Below are 23,609 nucleotides of genomic sequence, written 5' to 3'. Positions count from 1 at the left end.
ATTAACACTTTTAACCAATATTTTTGAACTTTTTTAAAAATTGAAAATATTGAAATTTGATTCACAAAATCGACCGAGATTGATTCATTCATTCATAAAATCGAGCTTGAAATATATTCATGACGCTGACATAATTTATTTATCTTGAAAGTAAGCATGAACGAAAACAGCTATACCGACATTTTTTGGCCTAAATTACATCATAAATAATTTCGGGGACAGTGCAGAATGATCAAAACGAGCTTCCCGAGCCTACCGAGCCACTTTGAGCCTTTGATTAAAAGATATTAACACTTTTAAACCGATATTTTTAAACTTTTAAAAAAATTAAAAATATTGAAATTTCATTCATAAAATCGAGCGAGCTTGACTCATTCATTCACAAAACGAGCTTGAAATATATTCATGACGCTGACATAATTTATTTATCTTAAAAGTAAGCATGAACGAAAACAGCTATACCGACATTTTTTTGGCCTAAACTACATCAGAAACAATTTCGGCACAGTGCAGAATGATCAAAACGAGCCTACCGAGCCCACCGAGCGACTTAGTCGAACTGAGCCAGACTAGCCAAAACAGAAAATATTACAGAATGCAGTTTCAAATGGATCAAATTATTGATATCAGTGGGAAAATTTCCACCATTTTTGTGAGTCTTACACAAAGGAAAGAAAAGGAAGGAAAAGCAACTGATCTGATAAGGCTGCTGATATCTTCAATGATCTTCTTCTTCACAGAACTTGGTGTACTGCTCGGAGTCCATCAAATTCTTCAGTTCATTACTGTCACTAACCTCCACCTTGATTATCCATCCATTCTCATATGGGCTTGAGTTCACCTACATTGTTAACACATACATATTCATCAACAACAGCCAAGTCACTCATACTCATACTCATACTCATATACAACGCAAAACAAAACAAAATTGTTCGTTTTAGTCCGTTACGTGTCGCCGTAAGCCTCACGGTTTTAAAACGCGTCTACTAGAGAGAGGTTTCCACACCCTTATAAAAAATGTTTTGTTCCCCTCTCCAACTGATGTGAGATATCACAATCCACTCCCCTTTAGGGCCAGCGTACTCGCTGGCACTCGTTCCCCTCGTTCCCCTCTTCAATTGATGTGGGATCTCACAATTCACCCCCCTTTAGGGCCCTAGCATCTAGCATCCTCCCTGGCACACTACCTGGTGTTTGGCTTTGATACTATTTGCAATAGCTCAAGCCTACCATTTGCAGATATGGTCCACTTTGGCCCGTTACGTATCGTAGTTAGCCTCAAGGTTTTAAAACGCGTATGCTAGAGAGAGGTTTCCACACTCTTATAAAAAATGTTTCGTTCCCCTCTCCAACCGATGTGAGATATCACAGTCCACCCCCCTTCGGGGCCACCAAGCGTCCTCACTGGCACTCGTTCCCTCTCCAACCGATGTGGGATCTCATAATCCACCCTCTATGGGGCCTAACGCCCTCCCCTAGCACACTACCCAGTGTCTAGCTCTGATACCATTTGTAACAGCCCAAGCTCACCACTAGCATATATTGTCCGTTTTGGCCCGCTACGTAACGCCATCAACCTCACAGTTTTAAAATGCGTCTACTATGGAGAGGTTTCCACACCCTTCTAAGGAATGATTCGTTCCCCTCTCCAACCGACGTGAGATCTCACACAAAATGACTAGAAAATTTTCGGTAGACGCAAAGGGGAAGATAATCAAAGAAACGGTAATTGTTAAGAAAACATCCAACGGTATTGGCAGGCTGTCTCCTGAATATGGTCAAAGAAAGGTATAGAATCAAAAGAACTTAGAATCTGCAATATGCAAACTCAAATGACTTGTTCATGATACAAGAAGAGATACTAATGCACCTCTAACATATAAATATCAAGTAATCAAACTAAGACTCAAGTCAATTGCTAGCTAGAATCCATCTTAAACTATCTAAAAAGTGCAAACAAGAAGTAAAATAAACTAAAATCTTTCCAGAGCCATTGTCAGATCATTATTAAGAACAAGAACATTCGGTCGAGGAACTAACCAGAGCAGGGGAACTACTGAGCTCGTCGTTGACCTCAACGATTTTCCCCGACACAGGCGAGTTGATATCACTGGTAGCTTTGACACTTTCTACTGCACCGAAACTCCCATCCTGTTTGACAGAGGTTCCAACCTCTGGTAATTCAACATAGACAACATCACCCAAATGATCTTGAGCATGATCAGTTATGCCAATCGTTGCTTTATCCCCTTCTACTTTCACCCATTCATGAGAGGTAGCATACTTCAAGTCCTTAACAACTGCACAAATTCGAGGTACACGTTATTTCTCTACACTCATGTTTCAGCTTGAAAACCATAAATAAAAGTGGCACGTGAGAGCCCACATCGGTTGGAGAGGAGAACGAAACATTGCTTATAAGGGTATGGAAACGTCTCCCTAGCAGACATGTTTTAAAAACCTTGAGGAGAAGCCCAAGAGGGAAAACCCAAAGAGGACAATATCTGCTAGCGGTGGGCTTGGACTGTTACAAATGGTATTAGAGTTGACACCAAGTGGTGTGCCAACGAGGACGCTGGACCCTCAAGGGGTAGATTGTGAGGTCCCACATCGGTTGGAGAGGAGAACTTAAAAACATTGAGGGGAATCCCAAAAGAAAAAACCCAAAGAGGACAATATCTGCTAGCGGTGGGTTTGAGCTGTTACAAATGGTATCAAAGCCAGACACGAAGGGGTGTGCTAGCCAAGGGGTGAATTGTGAGATTCCACCTCGGTTGGAAAGAAGAACGAAACATTCCTTATAAGGGTGTGGAAACCTCTCCCTAGCAAACGTGTTTTAGAAACCTTGAGGGGAAGCCGAAAAGGGAAATCCGAAAGAGACAATACCTACTACGGTGGGCTTGGGCTATTACACGACATGTGTCTAGAGTCTATCTACTAGCAAAATCAGGGAGGAAGATTGATATCAAAACAAGAAAACTACATAATGAACGATATCAGCAGCTAGAAAGTTCACCAAGGCATTGGTGTCAGTTCAGTAACAGGATTGAAATAAGAACACATGAACAAATCAAAGGAAGACGATGAAAAGGAAAGTAGAACACAATATCTCATGTTTGGGATTCATCACACAACAATTCAAATGGAAGGTGAAAACACAATGCATATGAACAGATGTAGATTTAGCAGTAGAATAACATCTGTGAACCCAAAAACAGAGACAAATCCTGCAAATCTTGAAAAGGGTCAGCCATTGATCAAACAAACGGCAAAAATAAACAAAACCCATCAATGGAAACTGAGATCTTCGAATGTGAAAAGAAGATCGATCAGTTTCAAATATCCATCTACCAGACAAACAGATCAATCAAAACTGATAAAGAATTAGGAAAATCAGTACATAAAAAACGTGGGTTCGGCTCACCAGAANCCCTTCTAAGGAATGATTCGTTCCCCTCTCCAACCGACGTGAGATCTCACACAAAATGACTAGAAAATTTTCGGTAGACGCAAAGGGGAAGATAATCAAAGAAACGGTAATTGTTAAGAAAACATCCAACGGTATTGGCAGGCTGTCTCCTGAATATGGTCAAAGAAAGGTATAGAATCAAAAGAACTTAGAATCTGCAATATGCAAACTCAAATGACTTGTTCATGATACAAGAAGAGATACTAATGCACCTCTAACATATAAATATCAAGTAATCAAACTAAGACTCAAGTCAATTGCTAGCTAGAATCCATCTTAAACTATCTAAAAAGTGCAAACAAGAAGTAAAATAAACTAAAATCTTTCCAGAGCCATTGTCAGATCATTATTAAGAACAAGAACATTCGGTCGAGGAACTAACCAGAGCAGGGGAACTACTGAGCTCGTCGTTGACCTCAACGATTTTCCCCGACACAGGCGAGTTGATATCACTGGTAGCTTTGACACTTTCTACTGCACCGAAACTCCCATCCTGTTTGACAGAGGTTCCAACCTCTGGTAATTCAACATAGACAACATCACCCAAATGATCTTGAGCATGATCAGTTATGCCAATCGTTGCTTTATCCCCTTCTACTTTCACCCATTCATGAGAGGTAGCATACTTCAAGTCCTTAACAACTGCACAAATTCGAGGTACACGTTATTTCTCTACACTCATGTTTCAGCTTGAAAACCATAAATAAAAGTGGCACGTGAGAGCCCACATCGGTTGGAGAGGAGAACGAAACATTGCTTATAAGGGTATGGAAACGTCTCCCTAGCAGACATGTTTTAAAAACCTTGAGGAGAAGCCCAAGAGGGAAAACCCAAAGAGGACAATATCTGCTAGCGGTGGGCTTGGACTGTTACAAATGGTATTAGAGTTGACACCAAGTGGTGTGCCAACGAGGACGCTGGACCCTCAAGGGGTAGATTGTGAGGTCCCACATCGGTTGGAGAGGAGAACTTAAAAACATTGAGGGGAATCCCAAAAGAAAAAACCCAAAGAGGACAATATCTGCTAGCGGTGGGTTTGAGCTGTTACAAATGGTATCAAAGCCAGACACGAAGGGGTGTGCTAGCCAAGGGGTGAATTGTGAGATTCCACCTCGGTTGGAAAGAAGAACGAAACATTCCTTATAAGGGTGTGGAAACCTCTCCCTAGCAAACGTGTTTTAGAAACCTTGAGGGGAAGCCGAAAAGGGAAATCCGAAAGAGACAATACCTACTACGGTGGGCTTGGGCTATTACACGACATGTGTCTAGAGTCTATCTACTAGCAAAATCAGGGAGGAAGATTGATATCAAAACAAGAAAACTACATAATGAACGATATCAGCAGCTAGAAAGTTCACCAAGGCATTGGTGTCAGTTCAGTAACAGGATTGAAATAAGAACACATGAACAAATCAAAGGAAGACGATGAAAAGGAAAGTAGAACACAATATCTCATGTTTGGGATTCATCACACAACAATTCAAATGGAAGGTGAAAACACAATGCATATGAACAGATGTAGATTTAGCAGTAGAATAACATCTGTGAACCCAAAAACAGAGACAAATCCTGCAAATCTTGAAAAGGGTCAGCCATTGATCAAACAAACGGCAAAAATAAACAAAACCCATCAATGGAAACTGAGATCTTCGAATGTGAAAAGAAGATCGATCAGTTTCAAATATCCATCTACCAGACAAACAGATCAATCAAAACTGATAAAGAATTAGGAAAATCAGTACATAAAAAACGTGGGTTCGGCTCACCAGAAGCAAACCCTCTATGGGGTATTGAGATCCTGAGATACGAAGCAACTCTTGAAGCCCAAACCAATCTCGACGCCATTGATGGACCTTAAAGTGCTCTGTAAAAACCCTTTTCTCTGCTTAATGCTTTGGGTTGCCGTCGCCGCTAATCAGCAATGTGGGATCAATATCATAGGACTGTAGGGTTGGTAGACAATATATTATTTTCTTGGATTTATACTTTACATTTTACGTATTTTGGGTGGATTTGGTTATTTTGGATGTGGGATCATACGCATTAATCCAAAAATAAAGGGAATATATATATGATTCAAACATGGAACGGAAACTAAGAAAACTACAGCTTGGAAAAGAATCCCCACATCGGACATCGGCGAGTGAGCCTGCAAGGTGGTGGGTCAATGTGTCGCCAACGAACTCACTTATAGCACAGTGATAGTTCGTGATCGGTGCCTTTGTTGGCTCTGCACCCTTTTAAGTAGGTGGGGTTCACATATTTCTTTATAAAACTTATTCATATGATCAATTTTTTTCAACCAAAAATTCATTATTAAATATTAAATCTATGAAATTTTTTAGGTCCCATTGGTTTAGGTGTTTATTTAGTTTTTTTCTGCATGAACTTTAACTTTCGCTTTTTTTAAGAAAAAAAAGATGAGACGAGTTGAAATAGAAATAAATAATTACTCTACTTCTACTCGGGATGGTTGTTGATATACGATGACTCGGTCAGATCATGTATAATGTAAATTCGTTCAAATGCAAAAATGAAATAATTTTGAGTGGAACAAAATATCTCTCATTTGAGACTAGTCTATCAATGAACCTATTTATCGAAGGAAAAAAACACTTCGAAAAACAAATTTGAGACTAGTCTGGTCATATTTTTTATTATCGAACTTTATTTGAGTTGGATCATCAAGTTTTTTTTTAATACTAACTTAAATAAATCTAGTTTTTTTAAATTGGGTCTTACAAAGACTCATCTTTTTAAAAAATGAAGTGATTCTTTTGACAAATTAAGAATTTGGTGAAAATACTTTTCAAACAAAATAGAAATAGAGTTTGGGAATTTTGAACTAAAGTGTTTTAAGACTTGAGAGCTATGAGAGACTCTCGTCGCTTTACTTAGCATTCAAATGTCCCACATGTAATCCTTGTGAAAGATACCACAGAAACTGAAAGAAAGTACCATAATTTTGGTTACCAATCTGGACTTAATAATTTTAAAACAAGAAACCTTCTTCACAGCATCTAATCCAAGCATGCATGCATGCATAATTCCTTAACTAACATACAATGGTGGATGTATTGGAAACCTAAAATGTCCATACAATTTTTCTTCATTAACCTTCGCAGTGGCAGTGCCAGGCATCATCAAGCTCACAGGCAGTGCCAGGCTACTTCACTTCAAAACCAAACACCCACTGTTGTCTTTTAAAAGAATTTACCTTCGCAGGCAAAAACATATTGCTTACTCTACTTCAGCTAAGTAATCATCAATCTCAGCAGGGGTTAGTACTCTGCAAAATAATATAGGCGTACCAGAAGTCAGCATCGATCGTAAGTGTTTCTGTTTCGGATAGAAATCGAAAAATCAAACTCGAGAGTAGAGACGAGATCCAAGAATACACGTGTGTGTGCAGAAAATGGCTACTCTTAACAGGAGAAGATGAATGAAATAGAGATACCAAATGCGCAGTCTATTTCTCATGACATGAATGCACCACACAAGCCTTAAAAGAAGTAACCATCAAAATCCTTTTTAGTGCTATAACATGAGCTTCATTAGCAATTGATAACTCTACATATATATAAAACATTTTTGGACCACCAAAGACACTCGAGAATATGCAGAAGGTCGAGATTTTCCAGTTTCACGCGTTGTCATTCAAACGGAACTTTCTAGGTTTCTACACTAAACCTCACCAATTTTGGTACATTACACTCGCAATGAAGCACATTAGCACAATAGCATAACGGACAATTCATTTATGTACAAGGGTTTTGAAGCTCAACCCAAGGGAAAAGATTTTTCTTTCCAGTAAAACAGAACAGGAGAGACCAACCTGAATTTCTTATCCGTGCCAATTATTCCAATTTCAATGTTTTTGCTTGAGATCTGACCTTCAAATCTACGGAAGAACAAAAAAGATTACCAATGATTAGCCATAAAATAAGAAACAATAATATTTGGGTGCAGACAGTATGCATATACATAATTTACAAAATGAAGATTTTAAATTTAGTTCACTTGAATGAACGGGTCAGAGAATGAATATATTTAGCTTAAAATACTGTCACCAATCACCAAGCAGCCCTATGGTGCTACATGATTATGAAGTTTCATATCTTTTATATACTTTCTCTTCTATGTAAATTAAGGTCTACGCATAATATCATCTTGAGAATCAGACCTAGCAGGTGCAAGAGAGAAACTTTGAGGCCACTTTTAGTCTTCTAAAAGCACAGGCCTTTTGAATTTGAGTTCGTTTTAAAATATAGGCAAATAGATTAGCCTTCCAAATTTGTAGGAAGTAACTTCCAAGTTGACCAAGGAAATTGATCTCTCCAGTTGAACTCTTGTTAAATGTTAAGATTTGTGTGGATAATGATCGATAAAAGGACGTAAGTTCTCCCTGTCATCATTACTCCATCTCCATCCCAAAAATGCTGTCATTTCATAGCATCTCCTTCACAAGGTAGAGAGAGAACAACATACGAAGAAACAAAGTTCATACATTAAATGATATTCTTTAAAATATGCATACCCCTCTTTTAAGGTTAAGATGGCAGTGTGCACTGCATCATCAAGCTCCATATCATCGGTATACCTAAATTGAAAAGCAAGATCGCCAAAACTGTCAGGAAAATTGGATGAATGACACCAGGAACCAAAATAACCGACAAAACTATCTGTAGTATGCTACTTGGCAGCATTTAAATCAGATGCAATGGATAAATTTTAAGTTCACAAAGCTTGCTTTGGGTTCTATTTAATAAACTAAACAGAGTAATTAATGTGAAATCTGACGCAGAAACTGCTCAGTTTGACTAAAAAATTCAGGCGGCAGAAAATAGAACAGATACCTTTTTTCTAGGAATGTTTTGGCGTTAGAAACATTCTTCCCCATTGCAGAGGCTTTCCAAGAGAAATATGAACCAGATGGATCCACCTAGGGAAAAATTATTCCATTCAAGAAGAAAAGTGAATTGAGGTATAGCTTTTCAGTGGTGCTAACAAAAATTCATAACTTTCTATGAATATATCTATCACTTTCTATATCTATGTGGATAAATCTATATACACATACAAATGCATATACATATAAGGGATCAATATTGTAGCACAAGACTTGAAAGGAGAAACAGCAAGTACACCCGAAAAACAAAATAATATTCAAAAGGTGGGAACCTGGATTTCATTACCGAGTTTACATGAAACTAAAATTAGGATATGGATACAAAAGACAGAGAATTATAAAATTAAAAGCCTACTTAAATCAGGCATTTAATGTGTTACTATTTTATCAAGATATAAGAGATAATCTACCTGGTACAATTGAGGACCATTGTCGTCAAACCCAGCAACCAGCAAAGATACTCCAAATGGCCTTACTCCACTAAAGACAAGAAAACACAGAAAATAGAAGTTTTGAATACATGGACCAAATTGAAAAGATCTATCAAGGCAAATGGCACCCAAGTTCCAGTCTGAAAACAAAATATTGGAAAGGCCAACATGGTGCGGCAACTATTTTCATTGAAAGGCATGATGAATAAGAGAAAATGGGGGAATGGAAGCTTGAAAAGAGTAAATTAAAATAGAAATTATTTATCAAAAAAGGATGCCATCCACATTATGTCCATTCAGAGACTTCAAAATAAGTTTTTTGCAAGTTAGGCAACACCAATTTGTATCGAGCTTTCATTTAAAATCTGGAGTTTGAACAACTTTCAGGGCAAGAATTGTGGATACCCAGATTGGGTGAACTCCTGCATTACAGCTGCTGTTTCCCTCACAAGTTGGGTGACCGGAATTGGTTCCTAAGATACATTTTACACAAGTTACAACCATGTGAAGAAAATCATAAATACTATTTATATATATGTGTTCGCTTACTCAAGAGGGAAAATTGGCCAACAATCAAGATTGTGAAAAAGCTCAACTATATTAAAGAAAATCAACATGAAACAAAGATTGTTCGTATTCATTTAAAAAGTTTGTGCTCTTATTATATGAAAAGAGAAGAAAATGAGCACAATAGGAAACTGCATTAAAAAGGCCAAAAGAAGGGCCACAAAAGAACAGGCTAAGGGCCACAGGAGAAAGGTCACGATAAGATGTAATCTGATAATCAATCGATTTTTTTTTCTCCATATTCAAGCAGGCATGCACACACAAACTAAAGAGTACAGTTACGAAGAAAATCAATATGAGATTTAAAAACTCTCTGTACCTAGTGTATCAAAGTGTCTTATGAAGAATGATTATACAAACTAAAGTGTTTTAGTTATGAAGAAATTTGACATATGGGTGGAAACCTCATTGTACCTTGTACAGTCTATGATATTGCTCTGCCTGCTTCCTACTTTTTCTGACCAGAACTCTAAAATCAGGACCCATGCCACTGTAGGAAAAAAGATCATAATAGAACTTGAAGGTGCTTAGGAAAAAAAAATGAATGCTAAAAATAGATCGACTCAAATAACTGCTCTGTCCGAGCTCTAATGCTCAAGACCACAGAGATGCATATTTAAAAGAAAAATGAGACAGTTCATAAGAAGAATAACACGATTTATTAACAGTACCAAATAAAAACGTAAAACTACAATTCTTACTGATACTAAGTAACTTAGCTCCTTCCAATTCAACGAATATTTTTTTTTCCAAAAGGCTACTCTATAGTCTTGGTCCATAATGTTAGCCAATAGTGGACTGTATTTACAGACTCAGACACAGTCTTTGGAGTTCAAATTACATGTTATCATAAAGGCAGAGTAAGTCACAAAGACAGCAGATTATAACGACTAACAACATCAGTCTGAGAACACTCCAAAAAGTCTATCCGTGAGAGAGAAACACAGCAGAAAAGTAATCAAACCTATAAACAACTCCAATATTTGGTGTCAGAGACTGTATCTTTTGAACCTGAGACAGAGAAAGCGTCATAAAATATAATGTGAACCATGAGAAAGGAGTTAAAGAAATATGAACTTATGTTTATTAAATTGAGTTACGTACAGATGTTTCATCAACCAAGATAGAAGGTAGTTTCTTTTCAGTCGCAATGACTACACCATTGGCAGCTGCAAGGAAGAAGGTATATCCAGACATAAATACTTCGACATCCTTTTACACATTTCCAGAGTTACGATCACCAACCACATAAATGCAACTTTCCAAGAGTAATTAATCAAGAACAGACAAAATCATGCATGTGTAAGCCGCAAAGCTAAGTATGAGATTGAATCAGCATTATGAAATAATCTAAGGTTAAGAAAACTAATAATATAATTAAAATAAGATCATAGTGCTGAGATCATAACTCGAGAAACAACTTCTTTATCCAAGTCCCTGAGAATTCTAAATAAATCATTATGTTCACACGAAGCAACATGAAAACACTGCTAAAAACTCAAATGCTCAAACTCCAGGAGATCAATTAAACTAAATATCATATAACCAAGCATCATTTGGCGTCAAGATACCTTTGATACCAAGAGATGTCTGACCAGATCCAACCGCTGTCAAGGCGTGTTCGATCTGCACAAGCTTGCCGGAAGGACTGAGCAAATACCACAAAAACACACCATAAGAAAGCAGAATCGAGAAAGAGGGAGGGAGAGAGAGGGAGTTTTGAGTGAGAGACCTGAAAGTGGTGAGAGAAAAAGAATACTGGCTGTCTCCCATGCCGTCTTCGAAGGAGTGAGTGTGATGGAGAGGAAATGGAGAATCGAGAAGAGGCTCTGAAATGGAAGTGTTCTTGAAGAATGCCGGAGAAAAGCAGAGCTCTCTCTCTCTCTGGTGCTGAAAGACCCGGGGGCTTTCTTGTTGCCGAAGAAGGCTTCTGGGTACGACGCTTCGACGGGCCCATGGCTTCTCTCTCTGGGCCTTGCGGCTCTCGGTCTTTATGTTCTTTTACAAAAGCTTTGGCCGAATTAATAAAATTAATAAAAATAACTCTAAAAATATTCTTAAATTTTTTAATATTTTGTTTCAAAATTTTAAAATATTTAAAAATTATTAGTTTCTATAATTATAGATCATTCCAAACTTTTTTAATTATTATTTTTTTTATTTTTAAAAGATCATTGTGTGGGTCCCACCTGATTTGTGAAAGTTTATTTGAGGTGGCGTCTCAACTCCAGGTACAGGATACCGTTTGTGAAGCCATACGTGACATTAAGTTTATGTACAACAAGTCGACGAACCTAGAATCTAGAATTAACCCGTGGTTATTTGTTAGGTCAAAAATGCGATGAGAGCCTTGTTGAGTATATTTCTCCTTTTTCAGATTCTTGAGGATACTGGTCGAGACGATGGGGTGCTTGGGAGCTCAGTAGTCATAGAGAAATGTCGACCTGAAACATATCTAGACCCTGTAGAGTTGTTGTAGCTCAGTCGCTTGGGGTCGAGCAATTTTCTTCGTCGACACAACACCCACCCGGTTGAGGTCGAGGAGATGCCTCTCGCAGTTGAGGTTGAGGTGCCACCGTCATCGCCTCCCAAGAGTAGACGAAGGAGGATTGTGCACAAAGATTCTCCTGAGAAAGTTCCTTAGGTGCCAATGCTGCGTGACGGTCATTGTTAGTAAACCAGACTTGCAGTCACAAAACAGGATGTGGGGGATGACAACTTGTGGTCCTTTGAGGGCGGTAACATTGACCTAATCGTAGCAGAATCATGGCTGGAAGGTGTGGAGATTGCATTACGAACTGTCCATTGCGCAACCTACATGCTGAAAAGGGAGGGACATTTTTATTTTTATTTTTTATGGAAGATCACCCATATGACTCTCGGTCCCGACGAGGGCCTAGTACAATTGTGCAGTTTAGGGAGACATTTATCAACCGATAAATCAGTGGAAGATTATGACCTGGAATTTAATAGGTCGGACATATTTGCTCCAAAGTTTGTAGTGACAAAAAGATGAGAACTAGTCGATTCATAGCAGGTCTCAGAGACGGAATCCAGGGTTCAGTGGTATCTCATGCTCCGTCCGACTATGCTGCAACCCTACGTTTATTTATTTTGAAAATTTAGTAATGTTCTTTTTTTAAATTTCAATAATATTTTTTAGACCAAGTGCAAAATTTAGAGCATTTTTCGTCCCGTCATCAAATTTTTCAACGTTACTTAACCAAGTGGTTTGGGCTTGGGCCACTTGTCGAACCATGTCATTTAATCCGTTTCATTTTTGGGCTGGGCCTTAATGAACATGGGCCTTATGAACCGGGCGAAAATGGCGGAAATCGGAAACCCGTGGACTCCAAAAAGCAACCCGAACAAAACCCGGCACCATCATCTTGCTTCGCAAGAAAGGGTCTGCTTAAAGCTTACTGAACAAAGCTGTTTGTTGCTGCTTCTTCTTCTTCATTTTTCTTCATTGTTGCAGGCTAGTAGATCTCTCTCTCCTCCTAATACTTTCTTGATTTTCCGTGTTCGATTTTTCATCGTTTTGAAATTTTGGCGCTTTTGATATGATTCTGATTTCTCAGTGTTCGTGCAGAATCTAGCGGGTTTCTTCAATTGAATCGCAAAATGTTTCTGACCAGGTGATGATCTAGTGCATTCTTTTCTGCGGCATTTTCGTTCTCTTTCTATTTTTGTTTTGTTTCTATTGTTTAATTTTGCGTCTCTCTCGTTTTGTCCTTCTGATTCTGGGGGTTTTCAGGACTGAGTATGATAGGGGTGTGAATACCTTCTCTCCTGAAGGTCGATTGTTCCAGGTTGAGTACGCCATTGAAGCTATTAAGGTATTCTATTGTGTTCCTTCCCTTTCGTTCTCTCATTTCTGGGCTTTTTCCTTTAAAATTCGTATTGAAGTTTGTGAGATTCGGAGGAGGGTGGTGAAGTTGAGTGAAAAAACCTTGAATGACTTTTTTTTTTGTCCATTTTGTTGAATCAACTGATTTTCCTTAATTTTTGCAGCTTGGTTCGACTGCAATTGGTTTGAAAACAAAGGAGGGCGTTGTGCTTGCTGTTGAGAAACGTATTACATCCCCACTACTGGTCTGCTCCTTTGCCTTAGAAATTTCTAAATTCGTTGCTATTGGTTGTCATTGTCTATTGCATATATTATCATATTCAGCTCAAGTTAGATGCCTAGCAGTCTACGTAGGCATCGTAATTGATATGGTTGCCTATGGGATATATACAGTTATATACAAGCTCAACTTAAATATCTTGCCATCAATCTTGAAACTGAAATTTGTACTCTAATTTAACTGAAGTTTAGCTATTGATCCATCTTCTTTTTTGTTTGGATTTCAAGGCAGCCTTTTTTTTTTCTTCAATTGTGAGGTTGACATTTTTGGAACTTTTATTTAGGAACCAAGTAGCGTGGAAAAAATCATGGAAATTGATGAGCATATAGGATGTGCAATGAGTGGATTAATTGCTGATGCTCACACACTTGTTGAACATGCTCGAGTTGAGACCCAGGTGCTGTTGATGCTCTTGCCTTGCATCTATAGTTTATATCTTTTAAAGGCAAGCTATTGAGTTTTGAACTTCATGTTTTGCAGAACCATCGGTTCTCATATGGTGAACCAATGACTGTGGAGTCTACAACTCAAGCTCTTTGTGATCTAGCCCTAAGATTTGGTGAAGGCGATGAGGAGTCCATGGTTATTACTGCAACTTTTCTCTTTTCATTTTACTCCATATCTTCTCCACTTCTTGTTGAATTAATCTAGCCTTGCTTTAAAATTGCAATGTCTTAACACCATTTACTTTGCTAATTAGCATCTATTTAAAATATAACCTTCATATGTACTTTTGATTAGGGAATTATTTCACGCTTAATCTCTCGGATATAAAAAATAACATTTTTGAATAAGTGACTTTATGATGTTATTGACATGAATTTATGCAGATATTAGTATATTTTTCCAGTGATTTTATTTGGATGATATCCTGTCCTAATAAAATGTAGGATGGATGTATAGTGTATTCTGCATAACCTTCTTCCATAGTTGAAAGAATTAGATCATTTCTGTTTTTCACTATGTTGAAAAAAGGTACATGGTGTCACTATTTCACTTGCTAATACAATACTTTTTTTTTTTTCTATTTACAGTCTCGACCATTTGGTGTAGCTCTTCTCATTGCCGGCCATGATGAGAAGGGTCCCAGCTTGTAAGTTAAACACATAAAGAACAAACTGATTTATGTGACTAACTGTTATTTCACTGCAAACTGATTTATGTGACTAGCTTTTATTTCACTCCATTCTGTATTTTGTACCACCACATCCACGGGCCAAGTGATGGCTGTGGGTGTGTGAACTCTTTCTTTTGCATCCTTCTATTGGGATGGCATGGAAAAAGGGTTACATCATTTTTTATATTTAAGAATAAAACCCTCCATTGCTAGGTTTTTTCTCATGTATTTCATACTTGTAGTAATCATACGCCCAGGGTAAAAGTTAAAATTGCAACTTTTGAATTATGCGATACTGCTTGATTAGTTGCGTTCAAATACATTAGAGCTGAGAGACAAATGTAGAAAAGCGATATAAGTTGGAGAATTAAATGGTCTTCCCCAACCCTAATGACAGAGGAGATAGTCATTTAGAAAGATTCCGATGAACCGAAAGTCGAAAAAGATATCATCACACTGCTACTCAACGTACCCTCAAAGAGATTATAAATTCACATGGGTCATCAAGTGATACACTATCATTTTTATCCCAACGATCTTCATATTCTTCTCTTCTATGGTTCGACCACCATAAAAAAAATCAGTATTGACTCAGAGTTGGTGTTTCTATGTTTTCTTTTGAGATAAGGACCAAAAAGGCAGTTGGAGCAAAAATCATTTGTATGCCATTTTGAGCATTGCTAGTGTGTACCCGCTCATGTGGGACAAAGAATTTTTAAGGCAGAGTAATGATAAGGCTGCATAACTAGGGATGTCTGAGTTTATAGTCGGTTTAGGATAATTTGTTGGGGGTGGTTACAACTAAAATATTGACTTTCCAGTGTTTCTTTTAACAATGTAAAAATAAATTTAACATTTTCAATGATAATATGCACTTCAGTGATTCTCCTTTGGTATTGCACCTGGATTTTCCTTTCATGATTGTTCTCTTTGCTTGATTATTTGTAACATTGTTTATGCTTTCTATTTTATTATTTTTGCCAGTTTCTGTCTCATGCATGCATCTTCAAGCTTTACGAAACAAGTTTTGGTTTGGCACTCATATTTCTAATTTTAAGTTCTCTCAACGACTAGAACATTAAATCCTCTGCTGAGGTCACTGCATTCATTTGCTTTTTAATGCCAAATAACTTTTTTTTAAGCATTATTAGCTATTACTTGTTTGCATCATTGATGCAATTTTTGATGTAGCGTTCATTTTTAGTTGTGTAGAATGCTGCTATCATTGTATACCGTTTTAATAATATTCATATCAGAACTTTGTGCATCATCAGGATTAAGTAAAATTCCCTCCGTAATATGCTGGCAGAAATATTGTTTTCCCCTCAGTTTTTAACCTGATAATCTGTGGTATGCAGATTCTACACTGATCCATCTGGCACTTTCTGGCAATGCAATGCTAAAGCTATCGGTTCAGGTTCTGAAGGTGCAGATAGTTCTCTGCAAGAGCAATACAACAAGGTATGTTTTCTACTAGATTGGTGTCAGATATGACTGAATGCTATGGTGGTGAATGGCCTTTCCTTTTCCTTCCATTTTCAGAAAAAACTAGACAGATGAAGCCCATCCCAACCTCATATTTGTCCAATCATAGGATTTTGGTTGCTATTCTCATTAAAATATAAAATTTTAGATAGATATTTGGTTACTAAGAGTGAACGTTTTATTTACAAGTAATATGAGGTATGGTGTTTTTGAAGTTAAAATGTGAAAAGTTGAGATACATACATACATACATATATACGTACATTATATATATGTCTATATGATATGTACAAGTCAAATGAGATATGAGATATATCTAATGCTTTAGAGTTTATATATAAAACAGCCATGGCTCTGCACTCTTTATTATTACAAGTATTTGAGATAAATGTTACCATCTTTCACTTACCAAAGAAGTTCCAACGAAGAGCGCAACAAGCGTCAGCTAAACGTTTAGGACTTTTACACCCATGCTTAAGCAACTACATATATCAAAGTTAAAAAGCCATATGTTTTTGCCACTTATATTAAATGGACTTCTTGGTTTTCGTTCAATTGATTGCAGGACCTAACTCTTAAAGAAGCTGAAACCATAGCACTGTCTATTCTGAAGCAAGTTATGGAAGAGAAGGTGAATAAATAATAGTGCATTTGATTCAAACTTGTTTGCTTTAAAAACATAGGAACGAGATATCAAGAAGCATTGTACTTCTAACATTAACTTTTGCCATCTAATAATCTGTGGATGAAACTGCGTCCCTCCAATTTCAGGTGACTCCCAACAATGTCGATATCGCGAAGGTGGCTCCGACATATCATCTGTACACTCCTGCAGAGGTGGAGGCAGTCATTAGCCGGCTATGAGAAGAGGTTCTTTTGAAAATCTTCCCAGCTGTTATGTTTCTTGTCACTGGCTTGTATTTGTACACTCTTTGTCTGGTGAGGGAGAATCTCAGGTTTTTGGCTACTTTCGACGCTATTGGTGATGTGTTTATCGATTAATTATGGGACATTCTTGATGGTTTATTCCGAACTTTAGACGCACAGTTTGATTAGTCCTTTTACGAAAGCTCTGAACACGATTCTTATGCGCCATTTCGTTTCAAAACGTGAAAATATCTTGTGGCAAATAGGAAACATTCGAGTTAGCAGCATGCAAATTCATGTCTCTATTCCTTCTTTTCTTCCTTTCTTTTCCTTTTTGAATGTGACACTTAGATGCATTTATTTGAATATCATATTTGATATCTGTTTAGATGTATGTAGGAATGAAAACTTAGAGATGGGGAGAAAGAAAGGAATATGGATGCTTCACCCTCTTAAATCTTAGCACAGGGAATCCCTCATTCTTTCTTTTTCTTTTTGAATCTTTGAATTACTTTTTCTCCACATGGAACTTTATCTTTTCTCTTTTTGGTGGAAATTTTAATACGGTGCAACTTTTTTTTGTTTCTTTTGTTGAACGGGTCGAATATTTTCCCTATTAGTATAATATCTTAACCAATTGACTTATATTTAAACTTCCAATATGCTTAAAATTGGGAATTGGGATGCATATGTTCTTTTAATATGAAAATACGCATGAGCTATCATTTCAATTATTGTTCTAAGAAAATTTTTGATTATTTTTGGCGTTTTATTTTTTTTTTTGTTTACGTTATTATTATTGTTTTTCATTCTTTATTCTATGAATGTTTTCTTTTTCTTCGAATTCTTGAAGGATTGAGGGGAAAAAAGTGATAATAGACTAAATACACAAAATGGCTTATATATTGGTCTAGGAAACTTTTAATTTTTAGTTTAGTTTCTTCAATCCTATGAATTTTTAATAGAAAAAATCAATTTTGATCTATGCTTGATATTTATAAATTAATGAATTAAATTGCATTTTAGTTTATCATCATTGTTTCTTTCTTTAGTTACTATATAGCAAAATTTAGGCCTTTAAAACTTTTATTTGTTCGTTCATGTAAATATATTGCTAATATAGTCCAATTTTCCTTTGGATTCTGACTCTAACATGATCTATGTGTCTCATCCAAGAAATAATACTCCTTCAAACTTATAAAAGAATGGGAAGATAAGAATAATAAAAAAAAAAAATTAAAATTTTATTTTTTAATTTAATAATTAAAAAAATATTTTTAAATAAATTATGGTCTCATGTTAGTTTTTTTTTTTTTTTTTTTTTTTTTTTTTTTTTTTTTTTTTTTTTTTTTTTTTTNTGAAATCAAAATTGAGAGGTTAAAATAAAATGTCAAGTTAAACTTCAAACCTAAAAAAAAAAAAAAGGGTAAATTTTCCTTAAAAATTAATTTGAAAATAAATTGATAAGATTAAATTTACTATGAATATATAATAAAACAATAAAATCAAATAACCAATGTTTATAATTATTTTTTTTATAATAGAATTGAAAACCAACTAATATCTCAAAATAAAGAAAAATATAAATTAACCAAATGGTAAGATAAAGATAAAATATATTATTAATTAAATTTGAAGATAAAATATTAAATTTTATAACTAATTATTATAATATATTCTTTAAATATTATATCTTAATAGGTTTATATTATTTTTTAAATATTTATGATAGTCATTTTCAAAAGAATAAAAAAAACAATTTAAGAGTTCTTCTGGAATTGAGCCATTCGCTTTCCTCACCTCTGCTTCATCTTCCATCAACGTTGGAGCTCTTCTTCTCTGTGAATTTCCTCTCATTCTTCTTCTTCTTCTTCTTCCTTCCATACACTATTTTCTGTTTCTCCAATGGCCGTTTGATTCTTTACTCTCAGTTTCTCGCCGGTTTCAAGCCAATCTGCCTTTGAGGTCACTCTCTCCCGGATGGTATTGTTTTGGATTTATTTTTGTAGGTGTTTCGTGTGAATTAGGATTGCGCGCATACTCTGTTGTTGTTTTTTCTTCATGAAACTTATTTCTCTAAAGAACTGTTTGAGTTTAGTGCATTTGGCAGTGTAATGATCGGCAGTATTGTTGTCTGGTTCTTAGGTCATCTTCTGCATTTTTAACGTTCTAGTGTTGTTGTGTTTGATTTAAAGATTGTTTATTGATCGTTATCCTTATGCTTATTTAATTTGGTGTTAAGCGAGGGCTAGGGTTTTATGGTTTCTTGTACATGTACCTGGAAAAGCCGAAGCTATAATTTGGTTCTCGTTGTACACTATACCCTGTATACGAAGGCATTTTTTTCCCCCAAGTCACATAATTACCCTGTATTTTTCTTAATTCTTTGTTTCTATTGTATGTATTATAGTTTTGGAATTGACAGCATTTCATTCAGCGAATTAATGGTGGCTAATATGAAGAATACTGCTCATGGGATTGTACCAGAGTATGGTGCAATTTTTATGTCAAATAGTATGACTAGAACAGAATGCTTCGAAAGGAAGTTATTTGGTCTTCCATCTTGGCTAGGCAACTTTGTTCTACAAATTAAATCTGGGATGATTTTATTTCTGTTTGAATACGAGAATAGAGTACTTCATGGTGTATTTCAGGCAGTTTCAGATGGTGCAATGAACATTGTGCCCCATGCTTATAGCTCATCAGGGCAGCAATTCCCTTCCCAGGTAATGCATATGTGAGTAACGTTGTCATGTCGTTAAAATTTCTGGTCTAATACTTTGTTCCTTCTTTCTAATCGCTATCGTTAGGTTAAGTTCTCTGTACTTTGGTGCTGCAATCCCCTTTCTGAAGACCAATTTCAAAATGCCATAAAAGAAAATTACTTTTCAACAAAGAAGTTCAACTTTGGGCTGTCTAAAGTTCAGGTCTGTTGCTTTTCCTTCAATGCTGGACCGTCATGATTCATTTCCTACTCAAAACTTCTCTTTGTTCATAATGAAATATGTAGGTGCATAGGCTTTTATCCCTGTTTAGATTGACAAAATTTAGTGACCGACTCTGTCCGAGACAGTTAAGCAGTGATTCATTTGAGCGTTCAAGTGATCTCTTACTTGATGGAAGTCGAAGTGTTGCTGTTGGTAATGGGCTTATGTTGAATGGGAGTTTACAAGAGAAGCTAATAGAGGGTGAAGACCGAGTTAACACTATGCAGGAGAGTGCTACTCTTTCCCATTATAATATCAGAAATGGAATTACTTCCTTAGACAATTCTATACATTGTGCTCATACGGATACTAGAAACCTCGCATGTAATTCAGGTTTCCTAAGTTATGCTCAAATCACGATGCCCAGCCGCTACAGCCAATCATACTGCATGACTAGTATGCCTTTCCAATCGTCTGTAAATTTAGAAGACATTACAGATCCTGTGACTCAAAGTCAAATAAATTTGTCATGTTCTGTTCCTAGCTTACTTTCTTTGCCTACACGAGAGTTCGAAAATGATGGAGGCTTGAGGAGGTCTATCCTCACTAGCGAGTACCCTTCCTATGGACTCAAAGATACCCTTTTCCCATATCAAAATGAGCAGGGCTTAGCAAGGCAGGAAGTTATGGAAGCATATTATGAGCATGTTCCCAAGACAAAAGAATTTCCCAGTCAATTGCCTTTTGATTCTGTCGAACTCTCGAGGATGCCCTCAATTGTGCATACAGCAGTGAACCATGGACATGAATGCCATGGATCTTCTGGAGGCATGCATTCTGATTGTGAAAGAAAGAGCAGCGTGTTTTCTCGTTTAGCCTATCCATCTGATGCAAGTATACAAGAATTTAGTGACTATGACCATGAGAAGGTAGAAATGGATCCATCTAATGATGAAGTTAGGTCTATATTGCAACGACATCACTGGCAAAGGAAGAAGACTAACCACGAAGTGCGAAGTCCAGAGAGCAATGTTGGCAGGAAATTTGTGAAGAAAAAATGGACAAAATCTTCTGTAAGTTCACATGGTAGTAATTGCTTTCAAGTTTCAGATAAACATGGGACAAAAAATGAGGACACTATAGATTGTAACACTAACCATATTGCTGGATCATTTGTGGATTTCAAGCGGCGAAGAAAACAATGCAAAGTTGAGGACAGTGTCCCAACTGGAGGGGAAAATGTGAATGTTGGAAGTGTTCAGTTGTCAGGTGTGCAACAGAAAAGAAGAAAGTTGATTCGACCAAATTTTGCCGATAATGAGTTGCGTGATTCTGGAGATACCAACAATGTTTCCCAAAGTTTAGATAGTCTCTCTCAAGGGAAAGCTAGTATTGATCATATGATTGAGATGGACAAGACAGAGAAATTATGTCCCGCTGTCGAATTGCCAGATATTATTTGGCTGGTCGATGATGAAGACAAGAATATGGGTAGCGAAACTGTAGCAACAGATGAGGACGCTTACGGGTCTAATAGAAATGGTTCTGAAGATTGGATAGCATCCTCAAATTATACCTCCAAAGATCTTGGAGTGAACGAGAACTGTCGTCTTACACATAATTGTTCAACTTCAGAGGATCACACGACCTTCCAAAATCTCAATAATTCTGGTTTATGTAGTCGACAAGAACCGTCCTCGGAAGGTTCTGAACTAAATGCTGGGAATAGTTCTATAAGGTTTAATGAAGGCAGCAACAAATCCAATGCAAAGGAATTAATTGAAAGCTCGAAAATGGTCGAACCATATCAAGATTATTTCGCTGTGACAGAAAGCTCAAGCCCTCTGAAGTCAGCTTCAGAAAGTGCTCCTGAAGAAGTTATTGAGAGAAGAAAGCAACATAATGAAAATGAAGAGCGTTTACACCCGAAACTGAACTACGATGATCCGGGATGTTTCTTTTGACGTGTTTTTCGTGTTTATACTATGATACCTTTTTTGTTTTAGTGAAATTACTATGAAGCTTTTTGTTGCAACAGTGATATTGCAAATGCTACTTGGAATTGGCACATGAATATGGCGGCAAGCCACAGCTCTGATGAATTAAAGAGCTGACAGACTTAACAGGTATTTGTCTTTTGTAGAAGTTAATGTTTTGTTCTTCCTGTGGGGGTCGGTGGTGTATAGAACTCTCAAGTCATCATGAAATGTACTGACATAGGGAAGCTTAGATTAGAACAGATGGTCGGTGCTACAGAAATGCAACTGTTTTTTTCTAACTGTCTCATGTTGGGGGATTCATTAGCCCCTCCTTTTTTGTATAGACTCTGGTTTGAATTCAAATTTTCAGCTTTCCATGCCAAAAAAGTATGAACTCCTTGCTGCTTCTGCTTCTGATGTGTGCTTTACAGTTCCCGTATGAACGAGCCAAAATGAATTAGCGTTTTTTGATATGAGCTCGACTGTTGTTGGAAGCTGAAATTTCTTGATATGCGCTCGAGCTAGAACAGTCATGAAGTTTGATTACCATTTGTAGAGGCATTAGAATCTAATATTCCTTATTGATTCTTTCCTGTGAGCATCATAATAGTATTTGCCTTCTACTGTTAATGTAGTTAATACAGTTAATATAGTTCTGATTTTGTGAATTCATTAATTTTGATTAGTTAATTGATTTTTATTACAGACAAATTACTAATTTTAGATGTTTTATTATTATTATCATTCACTGATGGTGATTTATTGTTTTACTGTTGTTGATTGACATTGATTAACATATTTCAGTCATTAACATATCTAGATGGAGTAAATTGATTGGCAAATTATTGATTATTAATTTAAATAAATAGTTAATGATTTAATCTATTACTAACTTTATTATAGTTAAATTAAAATTTATTGTTAATTGCACCATGAATGATTTTGGAACTAAAAGGCACCAACTTTTTTCCTCCGTAATTTACTGTATTAATGGCCTTTGAAATTGACATTATTAAACTTTATGAACTTTTCATGGGTCTATCTAACCTTTTAACTTTTCATACATTTTAGTTCCTATTAACTTTTAAAAGGTGTAATCTTAGTCTTTGGACTTGAAATGAACAAATATTTTGGTGTTTTTATTTTAAATTTAGTGTATTGATGAGGTAGCTTTCAGTATGTGTACTACGAGCACGATCTCAAATATATAAATTGGAGGTGGTCTAAGGTACAAAGTATCGTAACATACAAGTTTAAGGATTGAAATAGATATTTTGAAAGTTGATCTAATAATTAAAATAAACATTGTAAAAGTTTAAACAACAAAATATATCTGCCACTTGTGAGTTGGAGTTGTTACAAATGGTATTAGAGCTAGTTTCTGGGCAGTGTGCTAATGAGCACGTTGGATCCTCTGCTAGCCATTGTTATAAATGGTATTAGAGTTAGATACCAGGCGGTGTGCGAGCGAGGACATAGGGAGAGCTAGATGAAGACGTAGGCAGAGTTAGATAAGGACGTAGGGAGAGCTAGATACCAGACAGTGTGCCAACGAGGACGTAGGGGGAGCTAGATACTAGGCAGTATGCCAGAGAAGACGTAGAGGTGAATTGACATTGTTTATAAGAAAATAGAAACTTCTCCCTACCAAACGCGTTTTAAAACTTTTGAGGCAAAGCGCAATAAGAAAAGCTTAAAGAGAACAAAAAGAATGAAATTAGGAAC

At 36.5% G+C, this 23,609-nt stretch overlaps 4 protein-coding genes across 7 annotated transcripts; 2 read left to right on the top strand and 2 right to left on the bottom strand.

The window, feature by feature from the left end:
- Window positions 1–550: 550 nt before the first annotated feature.
- On the bottom strand, window positions 551–10,961 carry LOC111783672 (glycine cleavage system H protein 2, mitochondrial-like). 3 transcript variants are annotated; one of them, XM_023664589.1, is made up of 6 exons: window positions 10,951–10,961; window positions 10,868–10,869; window positions 6,387–6,394; window positions 5,239–5,383; window positions 3,855–4,114; window positions 551–841 (listed from the first exon to the last, which is right to left on the bottom strand). In XM_023664589.1, the coding sequence occupies exons 4-6, from the start codon at window positions 5,315–5,317 to the stop codon at window positions 719–721; spliced, it is 462 nt and encodes a 153-aa protein (XP_023520357.1). In that variant the 5' UTR covers window positions 5,318–5,383; window positions 6,387–6,394; window positions 10,868–10,869; window positions 10,951–10,961; the 3' UTR covers window positions 551–718. The 3 variants fall into 3 exon arrangements, with proteins under 3 accessions (XP_023520357.1, XP_023520358.1, XP_023520356.1); XM_023664590.1 differs by lacking the exons at window positions 6,387–6,394; window positions 10,868–10,869 and having other exon boundaries at window positions 5,239–5,357; XM_023664588.1 differs by lacking the exons at window positions 6,387–6,394; window positions 10,868–10,869; window positions 10,951–10,961 and having other exon boundaries at window positions 5,239–5,500.
- LOC111783670 (proteasome subunit alpha type-2-A) lies at window positions 6,418–11,329 on the bottom strand. The gene is made up of 11 exons (XM_023664586.1): window positions 11,112–11,329; window positions 10,951–11,027; window positions 10,484–10,548; window positions 10,344–10,390; window positions 9,794–9,869; window positions 9,218–9,285; window positions 8,792–8,861; window positions 8,329–8,414; window positions 8,010–8,072; window positions 7,308–7,373; window positions 6,418–6,761 (listed from the first exon to the last, which is right to left on the bottom strand). Exons 1-11 carry the CDS (start codon window positions 11,150–11,152, stop codon window positions 6,713–6,715), a joined length of 708 nt encoding a protein of 235 aa, XP_023520354.1. The 5' UTR covers window positions 11,153–11,329; the 3' UTR covers window positions 6,418–6,712.
- Window positions 11,330–12,775: 1,446 nt separating this feature from the next.
- On the top strand, window positions 12,776–17,283 carry LOC111783669 (proteasome subunit alpha type-5). Of its 2 annotated transcripts, none has more exons than XM_023664584.1 (10): window positions 12,776–12,857; window positions 12,972–13,017; window positions 13,137–13,218; window positions 13,394–13,474; window positions 13,793–13,906; window positions 13,990–14,091; window positions 14,544–14,602; window positions 15,985–16,087; window positions 16,677–16,742; window positions 16,883–17,283. In XM_023664584.1, exons 2-10 carry the CDS (start codon window positions 13,004–13,006, stop codon window positions 16,973–16,975), a joined length of 714 nt encoding a protein of 237 aa, XP_023520352.1. In that variant the 5' UTR covers window positions 12,776–12,857; window positions 12,972–13,003; the 3' UTR covers window positions 16,976–17,283. The 2 variants fall into 2 exon arrangements, with proteins under 2 accessions (XP_023520352.1, XP_023520353.1); XM_023664585.1 differs by having other exon boundaries at window positions 12,821–12,857; window positions 12,961–13,017.
- Window positions 17,284–18,737: 1,454 nt separating this feature from the next.
- On the top strand, window positions 18,738–22,290 carry LOC111783309. Its single transcript, XM_023664230.1, has 4 exons — window positions 18,738–18,961; window positions 19,389–19,704; window positions 19,789–19,905; window positions 19,989–22,290. Exons 2-4 carry the CDS (start codon window positions 19,423–19,425, stop codon window positions 21,867–21,869), a joined length of 2,280 nt encoding a protein of 759 aa, XP_023519998.1. The 5' UTR covers window positions 18,738–18,961; window positions 19,389–19,422; the 3' UTR covers window positions 21,870–22,290.
- The last annotated feature ends 1,319 nt before the right edge of the window (window positions 22,291–23,609 follow it).

This window comes from Cucurbita pepo, chromosome LG20, assembly GCF_002806865.2.
Source record: "Cucurbita pepo subsp. pepo cultivar mu-cu-16 chromosome LG20, ASM280686v2, whole genome shotgun sequence".
Lineage (NCBI taxonomy): Eukaryota > Viridiplantae > Streptophyta > Magnoliopsida > Cucurbitales > Cucurbitaceae > Cucurbita > Cucurbita pepo.
The sequence above is the reverse complement of the archived record's forward strand: the minus strand, read 5'-3'. Positions and strand labels throughout refer to the sequence as shown.

Excerpts from the sequence above, each read along its gene's own strand:
- LOC111783672 (XM_023664589.1), bottom strand. The coding sequence starts at position 5,317 with ATGGCGTCGAGATTGGTTTGGGCTTCAAGAGTTGCTTCGTATCTCAGG. Across the intron at positions 4,115-5,238 it reads CCATAGAGGGTTTGCTTCTG|TTGTTAAGGACTTGAAGTAT; the intron begins GTGAGCCGAACC and ends GAATTTGTGCAG. Across the intron at positions 842-3,854 it reads TCAGTAGTTCCCCTGCTCTG|GTGAACTCAAGCCCATATGA; the intron begins GTTAGTTCCTCG and ends TTAACAATGTAG.
- LOC111783670 (XM_023664586.1), bottom strand. The coding sequence starts at position 11,152 with ATGGGAGACAGCCAGTATTCTTTTTCTCTCACCACTTTCAG. Across the intron at positions 8,415-8,791 it reads ATGGTCCTCAATTGTACCAG|GTGGATCCATCTGGTTCATA; the intron begins GTAGATTATCTC and ends ATTTTTCCCTAG. Across the intron at positions 8,073-8,328 it reads AAAACATTCCTAGAAAAAAG|GTATACCGATGATATGGAGC; the intron begins GTATCTGTTCTA and ends TTTTCAATTTAG.
- LOC111783669 (XM_023664584.1), top strand. Across the intron at positions 13,475-13,792 it reads GTATTACATCCCCACTACTG|GAACCAAGTAGCGTGGAAAA; the intron begins GTCTGCTCCTTT and ends ACTTTTATTTAG. Across the intron at positions 16,088-16,676 it reads TGCAAGAGCAATACAACAAG|GACCTAACTCTTAAAGAAGC; the intron begins GTATGTTTTCTA and ends AATTGATTGCAG.
- LOC111783309 (XM_023664230.1), top strand. The coding sequence starts at position 19,423 with ATGGTGGCTAATATGAAGAATACTGCTCATGGGATTGTACCAGAGTAT. Across the intron at positions 19,705-19,788 it reads GGCAGCAATTCCCTTCCCAG|GTTAAGTTCTCTGTACTTTG; the intron begins GTAATGCATATG and ends CGCTATCGTTAG. Across the intron at positions 19,906-19,988 it reads TTGGGCTGTCTAAAGTTCAG|GTGCATAGGCTTTTATCCCT; the intron begins GTCTGTTGCTTT and ends TGAAATATGTAG.